At 39.5% G+C, this 26,196-nt stretch overlaps 3 protein-coding genes across 5 annotated transcripts; 1 reads left to right on the top strand and 2 right to left on the bottom strand.

The window, feature by feature from the left end:
* Window positions 1-417: 417 nt before the first annotated feature.
* On the top strand, window positions 418-1,553 carry LOC131024691 (pre-mRNA-splicing factor clf1-like). Its single transcript, XM_057954215.1, has 3 exons — window positions 418-773; window positions 1,028-1,208; window positions 1,264-1,553. Exons 1-3 carry the CDS (start codon window positions 615-617, stop codon window positions 1,422-1,424), a joined length of 501 nt encoding a protein of 166 aa, XP_057810198.1. The 5' UTR covers window positions 418-614; the 3' UTR covers window positions 1,425-1,553.
* Window positions 1,554-3,162: 1,609 nt separating this feature from the next.
* On the bottom strand, window positions 3,163-5,775 carry LOC131024690 (uncharacterized). The gene is made up of 6 exons (XM_057954214.1): window positions 4,977-5,775; window positions 4,824-4,916; window positions 4,458-4,697; window positions 3,767-3,953; window positions 3,517-3,697; window positions 3,163-3,377 (listed from the first exon to the last, which is right to left on the bottom strand). The coding sequence occupies exons 1-6, from the start codon at window positions 5,664-5,666 to the stop codon at window positions 3,299-3,301; spliced, it is 1,470 nt and encodes a 489-aa protein (XP_057810197.1). The 5' UTR covers window positions 5,667-5,775; the 3' UTR covers window positions 3,163-3,298.
* Window positions 5,776-20,639: 14,864 nt separating this feature from the next.
* LOC131024689 (protein CROWDED NUCLEI 1-like) lies at window positions 20,640-23,957 on the bottom strand. Of its 3 annotated transcripts, XM_057954212.1 has the most exons (5): window positions 23,753-23,957; window positions 23,632-23,672; window positions 22,935-23,526; window positions 22,436-22,528; window positions 20,640-21,599 (listed from the first exon to the last, which is right to left on the bottom strand). In XM_057954212.1, exons 3-5 carry the CDS (start codon window positions 23,479-23,481, stop codon window positions 20,908-20,910), a joined length of 1,332 nt encoding a protein of 443 aa, XP_057810195.1. In that variant the 5' UTR covers window positions 23,482-23,526; window positions 23,632-23,672; window positions 23,753-23,957; the 3' UTR covers window positions 20,640-20,907. The 3 variants fall into 3 exon arrangements, with proteins under 3 accessions (XP_057810195.1, XP_057810196.1, XP_057810193.1); XM_057954213.1 differs by having other exon boundaries at window positions 20,640-21,563; window positions 23,632-23,957; XM_057954210.1 differs by having other exon boundaries at window positions 22,935-23,957.
* Window positions 23,958-26,196: the final 2,239 nt, after the last annotated feature.

Raw genomic sequence — 26,196 nt, 5'->3', positions numbered from 1 at the left:
TTTAATTACACTAATTCAATAAACATGTTTCAATAATTATTTAATACTTCATACACTACATCAATTCATTCAATTTAACCTAGTTTCAAAAAAAAAAAATCATTCAATTTAAACTATATATATAATATGAACATTTACCTTTTTTTTGGTGGAGTTGAACTCTTGCTCAAAATGCAGTTAGCTCTTCTCCAATATTTCTCGAAATGCAGTACACTGAACATATGCCCATCTTTATAGGATTAAAACATCAAGAATTCTAATGGGAATATATATGTCTTTGTTTCTATTTCAATAGAACTAGAATCCTTCGAATATATTCGCATTTTTGAACTAATCTCCTACTTTCTCGAATGTGTGATTTCTTTAAGATAACTCCAGATCCCGCCTGATCAGGGCTGTCGTCAAGCAAAACTTTTTGTCATTGCCTACCTACAATATGAACATGTGATTCATAGAGTTAACATGTTTCTCCTGCTATTCTTGCAGGTAGAGGGACGATCACAAGCTGAGGATGTCGTGGAATCGTTACTAAAAAATTCTGATCAGCCAATTCCGGATACTAGCATGATGACCTTCCCAGAAATGAATCTCCTGAGGTAGAAGACAAAGAGGCCATGAAGAAGCCAACTCTGACTAGGCATAGGACATTTGATCCTAATCCCGTCTCCACGAACAAGTTGCAGAGCTCCTTGGCAGAAACTGAACGAACCAGAGCTCTCTTTGCTCTTGCATTTGACAGCCCTGCTCTAGATATGCCACATCTATTATGGAAGGTACTCAAGTCTTTGTATGTTAGATATAACATTGCAATATTTATGCAATTTTCTTAAATCTCTCTTGTATCTTGAATATGGTGTCTTATCTAATTGGGCACACTTGTAACTGTAGAGCCTCATTAAGTATTAATTCATGACACAAGCTTATTTATAAGCCAATGTTGATGATGATCTGGTCTCCTTACATATCTCTTGTTCTGTAGCTCCACTTATCATGGGCAGAGTATATATGAATATCTATTTGATGACAGACATATAGCGAGTTTGAAATATCTGAAGCTGAATATGAAAGAAGTAAAGCGCTTTATGAGATGCTTCTGGAGCGAACAAAACGGTTGAAGTTGTGGATCAGTTATGCCCAGTTTGAGGCATTTGCTATGATAAAGGTGGTTGACTTGGCTGATAAGAGAAAATGCGTTGAGCGAGCAAGAGGTCATGTTTAGTATTGTATGAGTGTGATGAGTTTTGATGATATATTGTTGTTCAGATGTGTTTGAAAGGGGGCTTAGCTATTTCAGAAGCTGTGGCCCTGAAATGAAAGAGGAAAGGGCAACGCTTTTGGAAGAGTGGTTGGAGATGGAAAACAGGTTTGGTGATGTTGAATTGGTTCGTGGTAAGCTGGCGCCGAAACTGAAGAAGAGAAACTGAGGATGGTATAGCCGGGTATGCGATGCACGACTTGACTCGACTCGACTCATCCTTGGCAAGAATCAATATTTGGTACATAATTTGCATTATTGAGTCTCAACTGTATTTCAAATATGTGACTAAGAGAAGCGGACCTCAGCCTCAGGTGTTAAATTATGGTATCTTCGTCTCTGCACAGCTTATTTCATATCTCTTAATTGCCATTTGTAGTGTGTAAAATGATAGCGTTACACGCCTGTTGTGGTTTGATGTTGCTCATATCCCAACCCTCATGTCATTCTTCTCCAGTATTGTGTCTCTTGATTTGTGTGTGATTTTTTTCGTATCAACCATAGTTACCATTTGTTATGAATACAATGAGTTTTGAGTAAAATATAGGTGCCGTCTATGAAAGAATTTTTCAGGGGGAGAATGACACAAATCTATATCTATACTAATAGGAGTCTAAGGCAGTCTAAGGATAACTTGTGGATTGCCTATTTTACCTTTACTATATATTTTATTTTAAAATTATTTTATATATTATATGTATTTATAAGAATATATTAATTCATTAGATATTACACTAAATCTATGTGATATATATCTATAACTATTGATTATGCTTATAAATAAATATATCCATCCAATAAACTATCTAACAAAAGTAATGAATTAATAGATTTTTTAAGATAATAAATTATCAAATAAAATAACATTAATTAAACGTACAACGTACATTCTTTCTGCTAGTTTTAAGAAAAAAAAGTTGTTGAGCATTTTGAGAGTGGTGTAATTATAGTCTAAAAATAGGTAGAATTTTTTTTTTGTGGATGTTTTCAAAAGGAAAAATATGTAGTTCTTTCATGGACGGAATGAGTATTATTTAAGTACTTTCTAATTTTCTTTTATCCGTATATAAAAATTCTTCCTACTCTTCTTTCAAAAATAATTTAATTAATTACCACTCTTAAAATTCTCACGTATTTTATACATACTAGCAGAAAGAACGTACGTTGTACGTGTAATTAATGTTATTTTAATTGATAATTTATTATTTAAAAAAATCTATTAATTCATTACTTTTATTAGATAATTTATTCGATGGATATATTTGTTTATAAACCTTATCAATAGCTATAGATATAAAATATTCTTTATAGATTTAGGTGACAAATAAATGTATATCAAAATAGATTTATATTTTATAAATATAATAATAAATATATAACAGAGGTAAAATAGGCAATCCATAAGTTGTGTCTTACACTGCCTTAGGCTCTTTTTCTATTAGTATAGATTGCCGCTAATGTACTGACATTAATTCACTAATTATCATAACTTACTATTTTTAATTTATGGCTTCTTCTTCACTTACTAAATACACAATTAAATTTTCTTAAAATTGGTGTTTACTTTATTGAAAAGAGTTTTTGTGGACAAGGGAGTGTATATTATGAATAAGATAATTTTAAAAAAAATTATAATTTTAAAATGAAATGAAATTTAAAAACACAATGCAGGGCTATATAAATATGTCCAAGATTTCCGAAGATTTCTATCCTTTGATTTTTTTTTTTTTTTTCTAGTCAACATATATAAATGTGTCCAAGATCTCATTTGGGCTTTGACAACACAAGTTGGATAGTCAAAACTAATAAGCTTGGCAGATAAAAGTACACTTAATCATATTACATCTCATATTTATGAATTATTATATGAGAAACAGAGTTGGAAAATCAACTGAGTGATGGTGATTTGTAGCAGGTTGATATGAAATAAGTTGTGCAGAGTTGCAGATGACATACATTCATAATAAGATAAGATGAACTAGTGGAAGCTCAAAATAGGCAGCAAAATATAAGGTATCAGCCAACACCCACAAAATGAAACAACTAATTAGCAATCTTGTGCTTCTTCAACATTTCGACATCTTCCTCTTCCGGGAAAAGGTAGTCAATATACTCCTCATACCTGCAAATATTACAATCTAAATTCAATAATGAATAATCATCCTTTCCATGTTTCATTAAGCAATATTGTTCAAGACTCTGAATTTTATGAATTATGAAGAAGCAAGAAAGATGAGAAATGATGATGTTGATAATGATACCCAGTTGGTAGGCGCCTTATCTTGTTGAGTTTCTGCGGCAGCCTAGCACGAACCAAACCAACCTCACCAACCTCGCCGAACCTGTATTCCATGTCGAACCACTCGTTCAAAAGCATCGCCCTTTCCTCTTTCAGTTGAGGGGTACAGCTTCTGAAGTAGCTAAGCCCCCTTTCAAACACATCTGAACAACAAAATATCATCAAAACTCATCAATGGCTATAATATTTATAACATTTTAATGTTGTCTAACCTCTGGCACGCTCGAGACGTTTTCTTTTATCAGCCAACTCCGATTCTGATCCCTCTATCATAGCAAATGCCTCAAACTGGGCATAACTGATCCACAGCTTCAACCGTTTTGTTTGCTCCATGAGCATCTCATAAAGCACTTTGCTTCTTTCATATTCAGCTTCAGATATTTCAAACTCGCTGCATGTCTGTCATCAAATACACATATGTTAATGTGTGACTACATAGAAGAGGGATTTGGAAAGAAATAACAAAAGCTGGAGGAGTAGAAGGAAGGCTGAATTCAGTTGCAGCGAGCCATCTTGTGAGCTGTGTGGAGTCCAAGCCGTTTGTTAGTTAGTCTCATCTTTTGTATATACACTCTTCACATAGCAGAGTATAGAGATTGATTATTTCCAGCTGAAAAGAGGGATAGGAAACTAATAGAGCAGTAGCTAGAAGTTAGCTTGATAACTGTGTTTTCTACTGTTGTTGCTAGGAGGTGTATTCCACGTAAATCTTTATGTCTAGATTTGCATTCTTGATTTAGATTTGAAGTTACTTTCTCAGTTTATACAAATCGAGTGTGAGAGAGTTTGAGAGTGTTGATCTTGATTCTAGTTTGAAACTTGAGTTCGTGTAGTGAGCTCAGTTTCATAACAACATAAATATACAATAAAGATTCAAGAAGATTGAATAAATATTATATCTACCTTCCACAATGGTTGTTGCGTATCTTGAACAGGGTTGTCGTATGCAAGCGCAAAGAGAGCTCTGGTTCGTTCAGTTTCTGCCAACTTATTTGGACCAAATGTGTTATTCATAGTCGCAGTCGCAGTTGCCTCCTTCACGGCCTCTTCTTCTTCTTCTTCTTCTACCTCAGGCGATTCATTTCTGGTATCCGGAATAGGCTGATCACACTCTCTCTGTAATGATTCCTCGACATCCTCACCCTGCAAGAATAGCATGAGAGACATGTTAACACTATGAATCATGCACATGTTCATGTTAAAATTTCATTCAAGACTACTATGAAATTAAAAAAAAATCGAAAAATACATTGCAACCAATGTTTCCACCTGAGGAATAGTACTAGCGCTGGAGTCTGTCCATGTCGATGGCTCCACCTTTGCATTTTGCTGCTCCGGAGAAGCTTGGGCACTTTGCAACACCTACAAGATTACTGCATAAGTTTCAATTGATGACAAACAAGTGAGAAATGAATTACTCACTTCATCACCAAGTGTGAAGAATGGTTTGAGATGTTGAAAACGAATGATTTTCGTGGCAGACCAACGCAAGATTTGCACGGTGGAGTGTTGGAGGTTATGTGCGGGAGCTGCACAATGTGTAGCAACAGAAGGCAGCTTCTCATAAGCCCAGACCTGTAGAGCAAAGATGAAGCCGTGCATGACGAGCCTCGTGGCTCTTGAGCTGTCCATGCAGAGCCGTGCTGACAGCATGGACGAGACGAGGAGCTCATGCGCAACCTGACCCCATGGAAACGCGTTAAAAGCTTCAAGATTGTCGGCTAGATGAAGATAGTGCAAGTCAATCTTCTTGGTGGGGCTTGCAGGTAACACAACTCCGTAGAGGAAATAGAGCAAGGCCAGCTTCAAGGTTACTTCTCCTCTGCCCTCGTGATCATGGCTAACGTCAAGGAAGGCTTCTTCAACGTCCTTGAACATGATAGTCGGCCTACCTTGGAAAACACGCTTGTGAATAGACGAGGATGTTGTTGTTGATGATGATGCCTCGGAATTGACTAAACGAAGCCCTGTGATGAGATGGAAATCTGTAGGTTGGAATTCCATGCTAGAGTTGTTAATGTTGAAAACAAGGGTGGTGTTGTTGGAGGCAGCCATGTCTATGTGCAACAGCAAGTGCAGCAGCAGCTGCCCTTGAAATCTGAGTTGATTCATATTCAGCAGATGACCGAAGCATGAATTTTCTACAAATCTTTTGAGATTCCTCTCGTGTAGATTATCCTTGATTATAATTATTATCTTAAGTGCACAACAACGAGTTAGTGACGCCCGGTAGCTATCACCTGAAATTGTACAAGGATGATTCGACATAACTGCGTTTACTTTTGTCGTAAAATTCTCATTGGAAAAAAATGGATAAGAAAATATGAGAAAATATTACTCACTATGTCCCTTTACTGTTGGCATGTGTTTCTTATTGGGATGTCCCATTAATATTAATAGGGTCTAACACATCTTTACACACTTTTACACTACAATCCTATTTTTCTAAATACACGTGTCCAAAAAAATAAGCCAATAATAATAGGACGAATGGAGTATCTTTTCCTCTTTTTTATCATATGTTTACTAGAACAAATTAAAACAACAAAACATATCCAAAAATGAAAAAAAGAAAAAACTCGTAAACTTTTCCTCTTTTAAAATGTTGGAAAATATTTTCACATTATTACCCAAAAATAATATTATTCAACATTGGAGAGAAAACGAGTGAAAATGAATTACTCGGAGAATTTTTTTTATCATAAACATGTGAAAATGGTGGAAGAAAAGATGAAAATATATGTATTTTCTGCTTTTCCATAAAAGCAAACGGACCCTTACTATTTTTATCTATCAAAGCTAATCCTATAAAGTAAACGCCCCAAAGTAATAAAGGAAATTGGCTCAATTGTTTTCACCCAAAATAAACATCTCTCAAAGCATCATTAGTCAAACAGAAGCCTCACATCTCGGCTCTCCCAGAAAGATTATAATGCAGAAATGAAAACAGAGAGTGAAAGGTAAAAAAAAAAAGATTATCTTTTGTGGTAGATGCCCACAACGGTTTTCGGCAAGAATTTTTGACATCAAACAGTTGGTGACTAACAAAATGAGTTAATTAGAATAATACAATATTTTCTGGAAAAAAGAATACTAACAAATAGTACCTCTGTTTGCGAATGGAGAATTGGCAAGTGTTGCCTCAAGCTTCATCACCCTCCGCTCTAAATCATGAAGCCTAGTTTGGGAATCCATACCAGACTCCTCCTCACCGAGAAATTCAACAATGCAGAAAACCTACATGCAATGCAACACAGGTATGTTTTAAGCGATCAACACAAGAAAAACATGGTTACTACACCATTCTACAGATGAAATTTTGGAAGAGAATCCGTATCCTTACTTTCTCTTTTGGGAGAGAGAGAGAGATGGATGATGGAGCGATGAAGCGCTTAAATTGACATATATGAATGATGATGAGCTACACTAAATGAAAATTGGATATGTATCATCACTAATTTATAAATTGGTAATGCACTTTCAAATACTATCACATTACATTGGTCAGGTCATATCAATCAATTCGGAAGACAAAAAGTATATATTGGTGGATTCTTTGGGGAAAAGATAATCTGCAGCATGCAGCGACAGGAACACAGGTATATAAAAGGGTTATGTAAAAAGAAAATATAAAGAAATATTGCTCAACTCTTGTTTTGTTCGAACTTTTAAAGTGTGTTTATTTTGGTTTTAAAATTTTTATAAAAAAAATATTATACTTTTCTTCTTTTTTTATTATATACTCTCCACATTTACAAAAGAACTTCTTATTTTTCTTTTTCAGGACGTCCACAAAAGAATTTTCTACCTAATTTTGGACTATACCCTACCACTTTCAATACTAATCAAAACAACTATTCACCATTCTCAATACACTCAACAACTTTTTTCCACTTTCAATACACTTAACAATCTTTTTTTCTTAAAATCCGTGTCACTCCCTCCTAGGAAGTTTTTCGTGGACAGACAGAGTATTTATTAGAGATGAGAAAATATTAGAAAATATTTTCACACCCTTACCTTAGTATAATATTTTCATGATAGTAAAACATGTTTGTTGTGACAGAATAGGATTATAGAGCAAGACGAACAGAAAACATAAAGAAGACACAAATTTACGTGGTTCACCAATTTGGCTACATCCACGAGCAGAGAAGAGAATAGATTTATTATGCGACTAGGGTTACAGATTACAGATCTCAAGTATATATATAGTACTGAGATAAAACACTCAAATTAGACTTAAAGCCCAAAACTGCATACTGCGAAGCGGGAGATTCACGACATAACAACAAATATCCACCTTGACTTGAATCTTCCCTGCAGCTGCATCATTACAATGCCAGATGAACAGACTCCTCATTTCTGCCTTAGATTTGCCTTCCTCGGGCAACTAACAGCTTGTGACGTTTAGCAAGTCCAAACAATGTTGAAACTTGCTATATACATGGGACCGGCTTGGTGAACATATCAGTAGTACCTACTTTCATCACCTTGATTCTCTGCTCATTGCTCAGAAAATGATACCTCACATCAATATGCTTGGTCCTCTCATGATGGACTTGATCCTTGGTCAAACAGATTGCACTTTGACAGTCACAAAACACAATAACTTGATCATGATGTAGACCAAGATCACCTACAAGCCCTTTCAACCAAATTCCCTCTTTAGCAGCTTATGTCAGTGCCATATACTCTGCTTCAGTTTTAGACAGAGTAACTATAGCCTACAAAGTTTCCTTCCAACTAACAACAGAACCACCAAAAATGAAGACATAACCAGTCATAGATCTCCTACTATCAACATCTCCAACATAGTCAGAATCAGAATAACTAGTCACTTAACATTGAGCATCACCTCCATAAATGAGACCAACATCAGACGTACCTCTGAGATAACGGAAAATCCTCTTCACGGCTTGCCAATGCTCATTTCCAGGTCGTCCCATGAACCTGCTGACAACACTAACAGCATGTGCAAGATCTGGTCTAGTGCAGACCATAGCGTACATCAAACTCCTTACTGCATTAGAGTATAGGACTCGAGACATGTACTCCTGCTCACCTACAAATTCCGGTGCATAATCAGCGGATAAATGAATATTTGCAGCACTTGGAGTATCAATAGGCTTGGCGGTTGACATGCCAAATCTCGACAAGATCTTCTGGATGTATCTCTTCTGTGGCAAGAAAAGCTTCTTCTTCTCCCTTTCCCTATATATCTCCATGCCCATAATTTTCTTGGCAGCACCCAAATCCTTCATATCAAACTCAGCACTGAGCAGATCCTTCAACTTCTGAGTATAAGACTTGGACTTCGCAGCTATGAGCATATCGTCCACATACAGAACGAGGTAGATCATGGAACCATCATCAACTTCGTTGTGATACACACAACAATCATACGGACTCATGTTGTAATCCAACTGGATCATGTAGCTGTCAAACCTCTAATACCACTGCCTTGGAGACTGCTTTAGCCCATATAAGGACCTCTTCAGCTGGCAAACATAATCTTCCTTCCCCGAAACATGGAACCCCTCTGGCTGAGTCATGTAGATATCGTCTTCGAGCATTCCATGTAGAAATGCCGTCTTCACATCCAGCTGCTCAAGTTCTAAATCCAGATGTGCATCTATTGCTAGTAACACCGTGATGGAAGTTTGTCTGACCACTGGTGAGAATATCTCATTATAATCAATCCCCTTCTTCTGTGTGAACCCTTTTGCAACTAGTCGAGCTTTGTATCTCACGCCCTCACCAGGTGTGGTTTCTTCATTCTTCTTGAAAATCCATTTGCAAGTACCAATCTTCCTCACCTTAGGTCGTTTGACCAGCTCCCAAGTCAGATTCTTGGCAAGTGATTCCATCTCTTCTCTCATTGCAGCGAGCCATTGGGCCGACTCACTACCTGAAACAACCTCTTTGTATGTAAATGCGCTAAAAATCTTCATTTCCATTTAATCATATTTTTACTCTTTTATTTTAAAATTTGGGTTAATAGCCGGTAAATCTATGGGTTTTTTCCATGACTCTCTAATTTAACTTTCAAATACATCAATTTATAATTGAGTCGCAATTTTTCCATAAATTACAAATTCGCCCAAATCAAATCTGATTTGGCTGCCGAAACGTCAACGTGGAAGCTGAAATACCAATTTGGCGGCCGAAATCACCACATCACACACACTCACACTCATATCTCTTTCTCTCTCTCTCTCACACACACACACACACACACCACTCTCTCTCACACACGTCACCTCTCAGACTCTCCCTCTCTGCCGACCTCCCCCTCCGCCACCAACAGACCTCACCCTCCGCCGCTCACCCCCACTAGCACTCTCCCTCTCCGCTGACCTCCCCCTCCACCGCCCTCCCCCACCAACAGAATCGATGCACCAACAGCCTCAAACACAACTCTCCAGTCCTCAAATTTCAGATATCAAATTACAGCGGCGGTTGTGGCTAGAGATACCAAATTTCAAATACCATAAAGCCACCGCCTTATGGTTGGGGATAGGGAGAGGGTATCCAAGCGGTTGTGGCGGCGGATCTTCTAGCCGGCGCTGATCCCATCTCCCTCTACCTTCAACCGCGGGTTTTCAATTTCGATTTCGTTCCTTTGCAATTTCCGGTTTGAATTCTCTTCGTCGGTCTATTGCGACGCCACCTTCTTCATCAACAGCCTCTCCACCGCTTGCCAGCAGCAGCCGACAATAAGGAAATTGACGGCAACGATAAGCTATCGTCGACTGGGATAAGGAAAAGGGCATCCAAGTGGTGGCTTTATGGCTGGGAATCCGCTGGGAATCGAGTGGAGTTGAGAAAGAAAGAGGGGCAAAGAAAGTGGCGGCAGCGGGGGTGCGGGAAGCGGCGGCGGAGTTTGGGGATGGGGAGGTCAGGGTGTGTCGAGAGGGGGGTGGGGGGAGGAGAATGATGGGGTGACGTGTGATTTTAGGGGTTTTTTAATTAATTTTTAATTATTATTGATTAAATATAATTTGCTTTTAATTTTTAATAAAGAACGTCATTTCGTCTGAGAAAATTGACACGTCAGTTTCAATTTTGCCACATAGAAGACACATCAACTTTAATTAGGTTGGAGGTTCTCCCCGTGGGAAAATTGCAACTCAATTATAAATTGGTGCGTTTGAAAGTCAAATTAAAGGGTCATGGTATAAACCAGAAAATGGAAAAAAAACTCATGCATTTACAGGCTATTAACCCTTAAAATTTTATATTTCATTAAATTAAATTTCAACATTATATTAATTAAAATAAAATAAAATGCTTAAAATAAAATACAATAATTAAAACTAAAATTACAATAAAAATTTAAATTTTAAAACAAATAAAAAAAATGAAATTAAAAGAAACAATAAATAAAAATTACTATAAAAAATTAAATCAACTCCGCCACCAAACAAACCCCACCCTCCCAAACAAAGAGGTGGTCTTGGATACACTCGGGTGTACCGTACAACCGGGTTATACCTTCACTTAAACTTTGACCTGCACCTTGATTTGAACCCATATGATCCAACCCATATAAATTATACTATTTTGGGTATGGGTCAACCCGGTTGTACAGTACACCCAGGTGTACCCAAGATTTTGTGCCAAACCAAAACTCTGTTGTCACCCCATTCGCAGGTTAGTTTTTTTTGTTTTTTTTTTTAATATTCGAGCGTGCAATGGACGCGATTAACAATTTTCGACAGACGAGCCGGCACGACGCAACATTTCGAGCATGCACCGGGGCAGCAGTTCCTCTTTCTTCTTCAGCTCGGTTCAGCGCTAAAACATCCACGCTGCAAATGCTCTAATACTTGACTACACTCTCATAGTAATTGTTTCAAATCTATATTCTCGCTATTGAGTTTGAATAGTGAGCCTTTTATAAGAAAATACACACCGATGTCATACTTTACTTTAAGCCGTTAAAAAACAAAACCGATGTCAAATACGAAGATGAAACAAAACAAAAATGAGTTGCCCTTTTAAAAAGAAAAAGACATATTAGATTGGATACATAAAGTAATAAAAGATTGATTAATTTGTGGAACATATGGCGAAACGTGTCACAACAGATAATTGTAGTACACACGATGATTAGAGTCACGAAAAATAATAAAGTAAGAAAGAACATTACGCAGAGAATGATTACCCAGTTCAATGTAAAATATCTTCATTATAAACTTACACTATAAGACTCCCTCTTACTACGCTCCTATACCTTTTCAAAACTTCATCTGCGGTGGACAATTGGAAATAAGACAACGACTCACTCCTTAAGTGTAAACTCAACACATTCACCAACTAAGCCCTTGATAAACAAGAATCAAAACAACTCTTTTACAAAATACGCTTAATAGTGTTTACCTCACAAACACTCTTATGCTAGAACAAAAAAATGAAGGGGGGTCCAAGATTTTAAATACCACATTTTAAAAATTACTTGTTTTATAGCCTCAACTTAAAAGCAACTCTTTTAAGTACCAAAATGAACGAAAAGACTAAACTACCCTTTTATTATATCAAAGAAAAGCAAAAAAAAAAACAAGTCAAAATCGGTCCCCCCTTCCACCCCAAATTCAAATTCCTTCTCACTTTCTCTCTCTTCTATTTTCGCCATCGAGCACACGCCCCACTCTCACGACCGACGCCCACCTCACGATCGAAACCCACCATCTCCGGCGAACATGGGCGACCGGAACAACGACTCGGCGTCGGCGTCGGCCACAAGCTCCGACGAGGAGTGTGCGACGCATCCTAATTTTCCCCCCTTTCATATTTTTAAAAAATTGGAGCTTAAATTCATTGTTAAATGCATGTATGTGTGTTATAATACTTTGAAAATCATGTTTAGTTGGTAAATAGCTTGAGTTTCTTGAGATTTATTGAAAATTTATGGAGAATGAAGTTTTTATTTTTTTGAAATTTTCGGCGGTTTCCGATGAGATTTGTTGGTGGTTTGGGCATTGTTGTTTGATTGGGTTTGGACATTATTATTGGTGGTTTGGGCATTGGTGGTTTGATTGAGAGGGCACAGCGAGGTGAAGGGGGCTGCGGCAACGGGGCACGACGACGGCACGACCGTCGCCCACGTCGTGCCCACGATCGCACGACGGGGAAGGGGGCGAAGGGCACGATGGGGGGAAGGGGGAGGACACGGCAGGGGGAAGGGGGCGAGGGGACGACGGGAAAGGGGGCGAAGGGCACGACGCGAGGGCACGATCGTGCCCACGGTCGTCCGAGACATTGCCATCGTGATCACGGTAGCCCCCCTCCCCCTCCGCCTTCTTTTTAATTGTTGTATTATTTCTATCAAATACATGATTATCTTTCTAATTGCTTTTAATACATTGATTTTATAGGTTAATTGTGATTGGAAAATACCTACATTGATCTATGTGACCTGTGGGGTTAATCTTTATTTGAGGGCCGAAATATTCAAAGATGTGGACAAGATTTTACTTGATATTGAAGGTCCATCGGCTCTACAGAGATTTAGAGAGGGAGTAGTAAGACGGTTGATTGATGTCAAGAGAAATCATAGTGCAAGTAATGCTCTACATCACTTGCTAGCTCGTCAATTGAAAGGTAGTGATATACCATGTGACGAGTCTTGGTTTCAAGTTGGTGGAAGACTATGCTCTACACAACCCGAATAAACAAAAATGACGAGATGGAGTTTGATAAGATGCCGATTAGTGCCCAGTTCGCCCAGGTCGACGACTACAGTTGCGGCCATTTCTCTTGCATGTATCTTGATCGTTTAGTTACCAATCCTAACAAACCGCTGAGACATTCGTGTCAAATCGACGAAAAATATATCAAGAAGTATAGGTGGCTTGTAGGATCATGAATATTTTGTCTTACCCAACTTTGAAACATATTGAGACTTCTTGAGACATATTCCATGTTATTTGCTTTTAGTTTGGTATGTTGTTCACTCTATTTGTTATGTTGATTTTTGTATATTATTGTCTTAAGAAACAAAAGCTAAACCAAGAGAAAATGTTGGTAGCTGCCGTGATCACGATGGGGGCTTCCCATCGTGGACACGATGGCAGCAATCGTGGGCCTCAGTCGTGATCACGATGGCGCCATCGTGTCCACGATGGGACGCCATCGTGGGCCACGGTCGTGCCTTCGCCCCTGTCGTGCCCCGCCCTCGCCCACGCCCGCCATTCGCCCTGTCGTGTCCACCATCGTGGACACAAAGGTAGGACACGATCGTGTCCTACGGTCGTGTCCACGATGGTAGACTCACGACCATGGGCACGATGGCTCTCATGAGTCATCGTGTGGTTATTAAAATCATTTAATTTCGAATTTAAATATGATTATAGACTTGTTTTTATGTATTATTTTATGTTTAAAATCATAATTCAGCAATCAAGCTTGATTTGTAATCAAAATTAAATGAATACATCGAGATCTATGAATATCTACTTGAAAAATACTTATAACATTTCATGAAATGTTATATAGTTGTCATGACTCATTTCACTATATAGTTGTCATGACTCATTTCACAAAAACACTTAAATTATGTGTTTTAAGACAAAATGGTTTGATTAACTATGTATTAAAATGTTGTTTAGAAGATATATAATATGTTCAAACTTAAATTAGTCGAATATAACATCATAAATTTTAAAAATTTCAAACAATAATAACACACGATCGTGGACCCGATCGTGGACACGATGGTGTGATCGTGGTCACGATCGTGGCCATCATGAACCACGATCGTGCCTTCCATTTCGTTCGCCCGAACCCATCGCGTGCACGATGGATGCCTCTCATCATGATCAAGATGGGAGGTTTCCATCATGATCTCGGCAAATAATATTGAATAAATCTCATGGAATAAATCTCAATAAGTTTCAAAGTTGGGTAACGACGGGGAAGACACGACGCGAGGGCACGATCGTGCCCACGATAAGCTCCATCGTGAGGTGCCATCACGGGCACGATAGGTGCCTCCCATCGTGATCACGATGGGAGATTTCCATCGTGATCTCGACAGACTTATGAAAAACACCAATATCCATTATCAAAAAATCAATTGGTAAAACAAAAACCGGATAAACTTCAACCTAAATGAACATTAAAATAGATATTGGACAAAAAGTTTCACAATTGTTACATTTATTCACGGAGGGGCATTGGACATGCCCTAATTTCATGACCCTCTTCTTGACAATTGCTACATCTTTTTTTCTTCCGACGTCTACCAGTCGGTTGTGCTTCCTCCGTATCATGAGAAGGTTCCTCGGTATCATGAGAAGGTTCCTCCATATCATAAGAAGGTTCCTCAATCTCTGCTTCTTGAAATGGAACATTCAAATCCACTCCACGCATGGGAATAGATGTTGTGCATTTTTTCCTATTGTGTCCAGTTCTATTACACCTAGAGCACACTTGACGCCGTCGTGAGGGTAGTTCTTCAACTGTTGACCGAGCACGACTCATCCTTGAACGCTCGGACTGACGTAGACTCTCGGGTGGACTACAATAGATTGATAAGACCTCCCCTGGCACATTCCATTAATTCGGATGTGGTATTGGACTAACATGTTCGGCATAAGTTTGTGTCAACTCATATTGTTTGAAATATTTGTGTACGAAATCGTACACAGACAAACCATTGCTCGTCCACCTAATAAAATAATATAATTTCATCTTAAAAACAAATTAAAAAATAGTAAATAAAATAAAATTTTCATACCTTATTGCGGCAACTTCATGCTTGCATGGAATTTTATCCTCATCAAACTCTCGACAGTCACAAGTCTAATTCTGAAGATCGACTTGATATTGTTGATTATCCTCTTCAACTTTATACATAAGTCCGGTGGTGGCTCGAACAGTAAGAGAGAGACTTGCTTGCACAGAATTAGATAGCTTGTTGAAAGTAGACACCGTCAACACATGATCTCTCGATTCAGCCGCTGTACGTCGCTCGTCAAACCAATCCTCCAAAAGTGTGCGAAACGATTCAAGTAAAGAGCACACTGGTAAACGCCTAGCCCACCATAACCGAGAGTTAAAACATTCCGCTGCATTAGAGGTCATAAATCCATAGCTTTGTACCGGACACTTTGACCTAGCCCACCTCTCCGGTCTAATTTGAGAAAGTCGTCGGTGAGCTCCATCCGGACTTGCGTCGTGCAGCAATGAAAAAAACTTTTCGAACTCTTCGTGACGATAAGAATATGGTGCTTCATAGAAGACTGTGGCCACTGTCTTCCCATAGGGCGTTAGATTCTTCAACAGATGGTGATAACACAATCCATGGAATGCATTTGGATACACGGCTTGAACTGCATTCCGAATGCTTTTATGTTGGTCACTCACAATTAATAAATCTTCTGGAGGATTGTAACACTGCCGTAGATTGTAGAGAAAATAAGTCCATGACTCATCGTTCTCTATCGGACCGAGGCCAATTGCTAGAGGAAACACTTGTTCGTTCTCATCCTTTGTCACAGCGACAAATAACACTCCTCTGTTCTTTCCATTGAGGTGGGTCCCGTCTATTACAATCACCGGTCGAAGATAACTCAACCTAAACACCTCTAGATTGACTTGCAATAGGACAAGGACACTCTAGCAATGGTAAGTTGACCCAAAGTCATCTCTCAAAGAAGATTTTACAGGGCTCCTAATTGTATCACGGTAAAAGCAGTAAAGTTTGGATTGAAAACTGTAAAATTAAACTAAAGCTTGTAATTGAAAACTTAACGTGCGAAATTAAACTTAAGAATTAACTAGGCGAAACTCAAATACATAAGCATAAATAAATTACTAACCCTAAGCAGAATTAAACGGATAAAGTAAAGCGAGTTGAATTTAAACGCTACGAGGCTAAGAATTTAAATAACTTTAATTAAAAGCTTCTAATCTAATTTGACATAAACGAAATTGCATAATTGAAAGCAAAACATAATTCAAGTAGAAACTAATAAATAAACGTAATTAAGAAATATTGAAATCGTCTCGAGAAGCAAATCTGTCACTTGATTACAACTCAAAACGAAGAACTAACTAAAACTGAATTGAATGCTAACTTAGAATAAAAACTCGAAACTAAAGAACTATGAAAAACGAGAATTAAACTAAAGATTGTTTTGATGCCTAAGGTCGAAGCTATTCTTGGTCCGAAGGCTGAAGGATTATTTCTCATGATGAACGTTAAGCCCTTTATATAGACTGCCCTTTCATCAAACCCTAATGTCAATCAAGAGCGGCCCATCAAAACTAGGCTTAAGAGATAAACATCAAGGCAGGCGTGCGCGCACAGGAGATTGCAGCGAAGGATAACTCGTTCGGCAAGTCATGGCAGCTCTGGCAAGTGATTGCCAACTCTGGAACAATGTTGGCTCTGGCGAGTAAAGTCACCTCTGGAGATGTAATCTGCTCTGGACGAATCAATGCCAGCTCTGTCAGCTTTAGCTCTGAACAGATGAATTCCAGCTCTGGCAATAGAAGTCTGGTCTAGTGAAAGTCTGCTCTGTCGAGATTGGTCAGCTCTGGAACTCAGCTCTGGCTTAGGATTGTTAGCTCTGGCTCTGGCTTAGGATTGTTAGCTCTGGCTCTGGCACGAGAAATCCACTCTGACGAATGGACTTCAGCTCTGTCAGCTCTGGCGAGGCAGCAGAGTATGGCACCACTTTGAGCCCAAATACGCATTTCTGATCCAAAATCTCCAAAATAGCATTCTTTCTTCTATTATATCAAAATCTCCTACAAAGCATTAAACAAACCCATAAACGCACCAAATTCCAGAATAATTAACTTATACTTACAATCAAACCCCCAAAATAAGAACAATTAGGCATAAATAAGAAGATACTGCTCAAAAGCCCGAATACTTTACCCGAGGGCAACAAACATGTGGCAGAACACTCCCTCACGAGTCGTCTGCAAATCATAAATAGTCCATGGATTGCGTTGTTTCAACAGATAAAGATACGATAGAAGCCTCATATATGACATATTGAAGTCACCATACATTCTCTCTATCGCCTGCTGCCTAGTTCGGACTGCGAAGAAATATAGCACTTGAACGCCATATTTACTATGCATCTCAACAATCATCTCCTTTGGCCTCAAAATGACCTTCTCATCGATTAATTTTTTGGCAAAATAATATGCAACAACCTCACCACTCACAGACCGTGCTGTAGTAGCACGATTCAAATCCGCCTGATAGGTGTGATCCAATGTCAACTTACTAATTCTCCAAAGAGTTGCACCCTCTACTGCACATAATCTAAAAGTGCAGTTCTTTCTACCACTCTTGCATATGTACACTGCACGAGAATCTGTAGAACGATCGGTTGCAAACTCTAGGTAGTGCTCCAAATGATAAATTCCTATAGCTATCCTCAACTCTACTTTGGATCGAAATATGGCCCCTACCTCGAGCAGTCCGGACACTGGTGGATGATACTCTTCCCACCCCAACTGTAATATGCTTTCAATGTGCGGAAATGGAATATCTCAATCGCGCGAGGCACCTTCATGCTCAACATAGCTTGCAGTCTGATAATCCGATGAAAAATGTCGCAACTCATTACGACGATCTTCCACATCGTCTTCAGATGTAGACACTGCTTCATCTTCGTCATAATCCTCATCGAACACCTCTTCATCATCTTCCTCATGATGAGGCATTCTTTGATCAGGATGTACACCCGAGGTACTACCTCTCACAGTGTTGCAGCTCACATTAATCTCGAGGCCGTTCTCAATCACATAAACCTTCAGATACTCTCTAGAATCTGCTAACCATCGAAGCAACTCCATATCGCCCCTCAATAAAACTTTTACTTTAATGTCGTTGATGTTTATGACGTACCATAATGTATATTCGGTCTCTTTTCGACTGCACAAACCCTCTCTAATAAGCTCCACGAGGTTAGCACGACTAATTGTGCCGGAATCGATATAAGCAACAAAGAATTCCCCATCTGTATATGTTAATCGCTCCCAACGACCTCCATAATGTATCATAATACGTCGCCCCGACATATGAGATTAACAAAATATAATATAAACAGTCAACAAACCATTAAAAGTACCTAAAAAATAAGGTCTGCCAACCCCACGATCGCAGCACACCATCATGGTCACGATGGCACTCATGATCGTGACCACCATCGTGACTTACGAAAGCCTCACGATCGTGAGTGCCATTGTGACCACGATGATGTGATGCGATCATGTGGGCTACACCCTAAACCCTAATAATATAACGTCGAAATTTAAACCCTAATGTGTGACCTATTTGAAACAAAATAAACAATATTCATGATCAACTTATATATTTTCATGAGATCAAAATGTTCAAACAACGAAACAATCATAAAAGCCGTTTTTTCACTTTTGTCACATTTTTTTCTTCCAGATTTCATGTTTTGATAGTAGATGGAGGAAAGAAACAAACATACCTTTATATGAAGCGAGATGAACGAAGGATCGCCTCTTAATGTTTTCTTCTTCTTTTATGGTCGATCTTTTGATTTCTTTTATGAGGCTTTTGGTTTTGATTCGTGGTTGTTTTTGTTTCATTTAAGTTGTGTTTAAACAACTACAAGTCTCCCACAATTATTACCACCAACAACCTCTTCATCACAAAAGTTATTCTTTAATTCCTAGTATTCCTAGTCTCAACCGAAAAGATTCACCAAATCTGCATTCATTAATGACAATCTGGAGTTCAAGGCGGTCGTGTCCACGTTCGAGCCGTGGATCGTGTGCTTCCATCGCGTCCTCCTCCAACCCCTGGCCCATCGTGTCTTCCTCTCCCCCCGGTCCCGTCGTGTCCTTCCCCCCTCGTCGTGTCCCCCATCCCCCGGCCCCCGTCGTGTCCTCCTCCTCCCACCCGGACCTTCGTGTCCCCAGTCCCCCCCACCCCGTCGATGGTCACGATCGTGGACACGACCGTGCCCACGATGGACAAGATGGACATCGACGGTCGTGGCCACGACTGTGCCCCCCTCCCCCGCCCATCGTGCCCATGGACACGGCGGTCCGCCCATGGGTTTGACTTTGTCTTCAAGTAGTGGGGACTGTAAGGGCTATTTTAGTTAGGGGTGAGCAAACCCGAATCGGACCCGCCGAACCCGCCCGGACCGACGGGTTTGGTCCGGACCGGACCGACCCATTGTATATGTATGGTCCGGGTCGGGTCTAATTATTATGACCGATTTTTTTTGGGTCGGTCCGGGTCGAGACCCGGTCGAACCCGCCGAACCCGGACCGACCCATATCATTAAAAATTAATTAATTATTTTATATATTTAATATTTATAATAATATTAATAATATTAAATTTCAAAAATTTCTAAAACCTAAAGGATGAATGCTTTTGATTTATGTTTTTTGTTGTAATTGTGGATTGCGAATGGTGAAACTATGATATTGATATGTGTTTGTATTGTATTTATTATGTTTTATGTATGAAAATTAAGTGCGAAAATAGGAAAAAAAAATAATTTCGGCCTCAGCGGGTCGGACCCGGACCGAACCGGACCCGTTGCTCGGGTTCGGTCCGGGTCGGCCCGCACACATTTTTCGGTCCAGGGTCGGTCCTTCCTTTTAAAATTTTCGGTCCAACAAACCCGACGGGTCGGTCCGAGTCGGTCCGGGTCCGACCCGCTGCACACCCCTAATTTTAGTCATTTCGCAGATTTTGGTATACAAAAGAATTGGTTTTAAAGAGGGGCTAAAAAACATATCACTTTTAAAAGTTGGTATTTTTTTATACGTTTCCTCAAAAATGAACTAGTTCTAGAAACAACACCAGTGACATCAAGTTCATGGAGACTCGTAGCAGAAACACAAGAATTCTCGACTACATCATGTGGAGATCAATTTAGCACGAACTCCCCCACCTTTTTAAACGAAAGTGGGTCTTCTTAAATAGACTCCAAGCTCTCGATCTTCTTATGCATCCCAAATTAATACGATCCACAATCTTATCAGTTTAAATCTTCAACAAATAGGAGATAAGTAGTCATAAAGCTTCTAAAAAACGCACATAGATAATTTTGATGTATATCTCCTAAAAACTCGCATATAGATAAGGAATTTGTCGTCTTACATCACACTGGTACATCTGGTGATACTAGTAACTGAAGAGTATCAAGATCGAACAACTAATACAGTTGTCTACATTATAACAATCATCCTAAGAGTATAATTCATACTCAAGTATAATGGAGAGTGATACGGGTGTGAAGCACTACTAATGACAAGTAATTGAAGAAGTGAAGATCTTGTGCAACTTGGGAAAAGCTAGGTTGAGATGGTTATTGTAGGTATTAAGGAATCAGGCCTGCCTGATGTCGTAGAGAAGCTCCTCTGCTGGTGGCATATCAGGAGGGAACTCACCCTCAAAGGCCAGCTTCTGAGCAGCTTTCTGTATCACAGGCAGCCACCAAGGGTGGTTCTGGGGAAGACTGTCATCTCCCTTGAACTCAGGCGAAGCAGCTATGACTTTAAAAATCTCACGCATAATCTCTTTCACATTCAGCTCTCGACGGAAGCCCTGAGCGGCAGCACTGGTCGAAGCTTCCTTGACCTTCAAGAAATAAGCGATGTGAGGGGCCATATGTCCCAGGTATTGGGAGCTCTGCCGGTAAGCCCCCACTATCCCCTCGTGCATCTCTTTCAGGAAGGCCTGCCCCGCTGAAGTCACAAGTAATTTCTGACGGCACATCCTCCCCCCTTCAGCTCGCGCATTTGCCTCCCTCTCATACTGGAAATCCTCCAAGCTCGCCACCTGATGCTCCAGTTCTTTGACACGACAGGTAGCCACACTGAGCTCCGAAGCAACCTTTAGCAGCTCCTCATCTTTCTCCTCCAGTTCAAGGCGGAGCTTCTCAGCAACGGATGACCCTTCCTCATTCTCTTTGTCAGAGCCACTCTCTGACAATCCTCCCATCGAGGACTTGGAATTTTTAGGAGAAGGTTTGGAGGGAAAACCTGCAGAGGATGGCCTCTTCCCGTCAGCACCAACTACTGCATACATCTTCATATTAATGATTTGGCCTCACACGAGTAAACTATGCACGCAAAAAAAGCACACTGATGTATAAGATAGTTCATTTTACTCCGGACTTTATACACCAAACAAGATAAAATTATCAGTCATATTTATAGATTCTCATGCATACCATTTACTATTTGATTAGCATATTAGGTAATAGAATCGGTCTAAATATTAGTAGCAGCAATAAGATTAGACCTGCTGGAAGTAAAGTCTGGATTTCAACTTATAGTTGGGCAGATCATACATTACTATTACCACCATTATTAAATCAAGTCTTGAGCACAATCACATCTTTGAAGATATCCAAACATCCACAGAAAGCCTAGAGTTACCCTTACTGCAGGTGTTTTTCATTGATATCTTGTTTTTAAAACCATAATTTTCTTAAAAAAGTTTCAGTTTCTTTTAGAATACTCCAACATCGTCATGCTAACTTCCACCCGATGTCAGAACGATTTAAAAAATAAAGTCGCTGAAGATGGTTTGGACTTTGGCGGGTAGGTATTTGTAGGACTAACAGATCACACATACTAGAGTTTCAGTAATTCTATCATTTAGTTGCAGAATTATCTAGCTAGCAAAATCAACAGAAGACATGCAATCTGTTCATTGTCAAAATCCTAGCATGACCTGCAAATAGATGATGATACACTGCACTTGTTTACTAAACACGAAGCAAAGGCAGGTTTCATGCTCATATCAAATTTAACAAAAAGTGGCTGCTGCTACAACTTAATCAGCAAACTGAATAAGGTAAAAAAACATAATGTAAATGCCAAAACCCTCCATCAGTTTGGTTTCATACCTTGAACCTTAGGCTCTTTGCCTTCCTTATCCTGGACAATCTCAGCAACAGCAGAGCCAGGTGCAGGTAAGTTTGTAACACCTGCATCTGCATCTATATATCGGAAATATTAATCATTTGCAAAAGAGTTATACATATAAAACTGATTCTTCTCGAGTTGTTCTATGAGCTCTAGTTGGCAAAACAAAAGTCGCTAATGGAATGACTTGCAGTTCTTGTCTAGCAGCTCGCCTTCTACCATTTCTAGTAGCGAAGGGCGGGCAGCGCTTATGTTTTCAACAGAGTTTTGGACCAGGGCAGATGGCATCTTTCCCTCCGGAATTCAAGCCTTAGATTGCATCTATAGACATAATAATAATAAAGCGGCACAGGTTGGTAAGATAGATTGTATTCGGAAGTTCAGTTCAACCATGTACATAAGAAAGCCCTCAAGTGGAACGAGCACAACCCACAGTACCATGATATATGTGTGAGTGTAAGCTTGAATCAGAGAAATTACCAGAAGTCAGCCTTATAGCCCTATCTTCAACATTGGCCTTCTTAGACTTCATCTTTTTCGCTCTCAACTCATCAACGATCTGAACAGCCTCAACATTTTTGCGCTTCATTTCCTGCACAACGCAATCAGCCTCAATCTCTTTTGCCTTCATCTCCTCCATAGTTTTGTTTGCATAAATACTCTCTTGCCTCAATTCCTCAAACTCATTCCTCATTTTGATGAACCTTTCATCCATCTCCTCCCACAATTTCTCAAACTTCTGCTTCATTTGGACAATCATTTCATCCATCTCTTTACCTCTCCTCTGACTCATTCGGAGCTTCTCCTCCAGATCAATTTTCTCCAGCTCCATATAACCATGAGTGTTCTCGAGAATATCGACCTGTTTCTTCAATGAATCACGATCCCTCACAACATTTTCCATTTCTACTTTCATAATCTTCTCTCGCTCCATCAATGTGTTCTGGACCTCATCAAACTCGCACTCGCGAAACGAGTGCTTAATGAGGTTGATCAGTTCTGGAATTGGAGAGCCCCGATTAATCATTCTCTGAAACGCAATTCTAGTATCAGCAACAGTGCGCTCCTAACCCTACGTACAATAGAGGTTTTGTGCGATCAATAACAGATTAAAACATAAACAAAAATCAACCCGAACTGTATGAGATTAATATTTTAAAAGAAAACGAAGACGTACACCTCCACGAAATGCTCTGTTTTTCTTCTAGTTCTTACCAGCTGCTACAGAGGAGAAAAATAAGCGTAGAAAATAATGAAAATAGTGGGGTTCAGAAAGTTGAATGGAGTCCAAGGCTTACGATTTTCACAGGGTTAAGCCATCTTGCAGAAATGGGAATGGTTTATCTGGTGTTTTTGCAAGTCTGTTTAGACTCAACTAGTTTGTGTGTGTGTGTGTGTGAGAGAGAGAGAGAGAGAGAGAGAGAGAAGAGAGGTCAGTCCTGTTTATGTGTGTGCGAGAGAAAGAAAGAGAAACAGAAGGTGGCAGAGAGGTAACTGAAAGCTGAAAATGGAAGGTGTTCAGTTCACTGTCGAGATTTCAGAGCAATATTTTTATTAATAAAAATGATAATTTTATTAATAATAAATAAAATTATTAATTAAAAGGGGCTCAAAAAACAAATTATTAATTAAAAGATTAATAAACAATTAACAAGATATGCTCAAAAACATTCTTTAGACACTAATATTCAAGCGATTTTATTATTTAGTTCAATAGGGTCAAAATTCACAAACTTTGATCGTATTCTCGTTTTTCTCATGACTTTCAAATGTTCTTTTAAATTTATCTACTTTCGATTGAGCCTGATTTTCCCTTAAATTGAAATTTCATCCAATTTAATGCTTACCTGGCGCACCCGGAGATGTCAACATGGCAACATCGTTCGACGAGACAAGCGACATTGTTTAGTCTAAACTAAAACATCGTCGTTTTTGGTGTAATTCGTTCATTAAGTTATAAATTGAGATTGTATTCCACAAATTAGGATTCATCTTTAGAACACTAGGGTTCTTCATTTTCTTGAGGTAGAAATCCAGAAATCGAACTAACAATATACAAATTGGAGGCCTATTTGGTTGTGAATGTCTAGTAGCCATGACTACCTCATGCTCAACCTCAAGCTCCCGCTCTCACCCCAAACGCAGATACTTTGTGGCCATGGGATCCCTGCTATGATTCAAACTTCATACACAAAGAAAAATTTGGAGAGTAGATTCGATATATTTCCTTGTGCACCTGTAAGGCTTCATTTTATTTATTGATTGTATAATGTTGTAGTGTTTATATACATTTATGTAACTATTTTCTTAATTTTTGAAAGTAGTGAGATGAGTGGATTGTGGCATTGGATTGACCCGGAGCTGATCTCATATTATAAGCTATGTTTCAAAAACATTGAAGCTTCAAAGGGACAATACCTTAAAGCATCTCAGAAACAAAGAATTTTTTTTTTTTGAGAGGAAACAAGAACTTCATTCAACCAACTCAGAAGAGTTCAAAACAGAGGGAAAACCATCAGAAGAAGTAAAACGAGAACGAAGACAAAGAGCATGCTTAGCAAGTCGATCAACTACAAAAGTATTTGCTCTCGATGTCCAGCTCCAACTAATCTGCTGCATGCTGTCAGTTCGCAAGAAGATTTCGTTTAGGGTGTCTCCAAGAGTAGATAAATCCTCCTCCCGATTGATGAGTTTCCAATACAGCGTTTGACAGTCCGTTTCAAGAATAGCATCTCCACGACCCTTTTCTTCGCACAGCTGTAAACCTTCAAGAATGGCCCGAGCTTCACCCTCCTCTGCCGTGAAAACACCTGGTGTGAAACCCCACCCCACTCCCAGCAGACCATTATCAACATCAAACATTGCAGCGCCGAAACCAATCCCAACTCCCTCTCCAACAGCAGCGTTACATTGGATCCTAACCTGCGAGTCTCGGCTGCAAGAAATACTTCTGGGTTGAGAACTGATCGGTGAAGAGCTAGCCGATCTTTTCCACCTAGCTTTCTGGGCCACCATGGAGCACTCAATGTGGGTGAGATTCTTGTTTTGGTAAAGCAAAAGGTTTCGAGCATACCATGAAGCCCAAGCAGTAGTAGCAAAAGTAGCATGAACCTCCTTATCTGGTATCGACCTAATCTGTTCAAACCAATCTTTAACATTCCAGATTTCAGCCGCACTAAGAGGACGTAGCCTGAGTGGCGAGATTTCCCACAAAAACACCATCCATGGGCAGTCGCGTAAAGCGTGCTCCGAAGATTCCACGATAGAGCGCGCCATAAGAGCTCTGGTCGTCGGGAGAATACCACTCAAACATTTCCACATGAAGATCTTGACTTTGGGAATGACCTCAAGCCCCCATATCCAGTTCCAAAGGCCTGTTAGAACATGAGAGGAGGAGGCTTCTTCACGACTGCGAAGAGAAACCGCCAGGAGATATCCCGACTTAACCGAATAAGAGTTGCATCTTCCGCTTGGCCAAAAAGGTCTATCTGGATTAGCCGTATTAATCCTCAAACTGCCAGAAAACTTCCAAATCTCCTTCCTCGGCATGATTTCCGCTAGTTTATTTGTATCCCACGACACTTCAGCTTCCGAAAAGAGCTCTCCCACTTTAAGATCTTTCCATCTGTCTTGAACACAAGCTGTACTGAAATTTCCTTTCCCGTCTGGAATCCAACAATCTTTCCCAATGCGAATTCTTTCCCCATCACCAACTTTCCACGCAATGCCTTTCACCAGAAGA

This window comes from Salvia miltiorrhiza, chromosome 5 (genome assembly GCF_028751815.1).
Source record: "Salvia miltiorrhiza cultivar Shanhuang (shh) chromosome 5, IMPLAD_Smil_shh, whole genome shotgun sequence".
Classification (NCBI taxonomy): Eukaryota; Viridiplantae; Streptophyta; class Magnoliopsida; order Lamiales; family Lamiaceae; genus Salvia; species Salvia miltiorrhiza.
The sequence above is the reverse complement of the archived record's forward strand: the minus strand, read 5'-3'. Positions and strand labels throughout refer to the sequence as shown.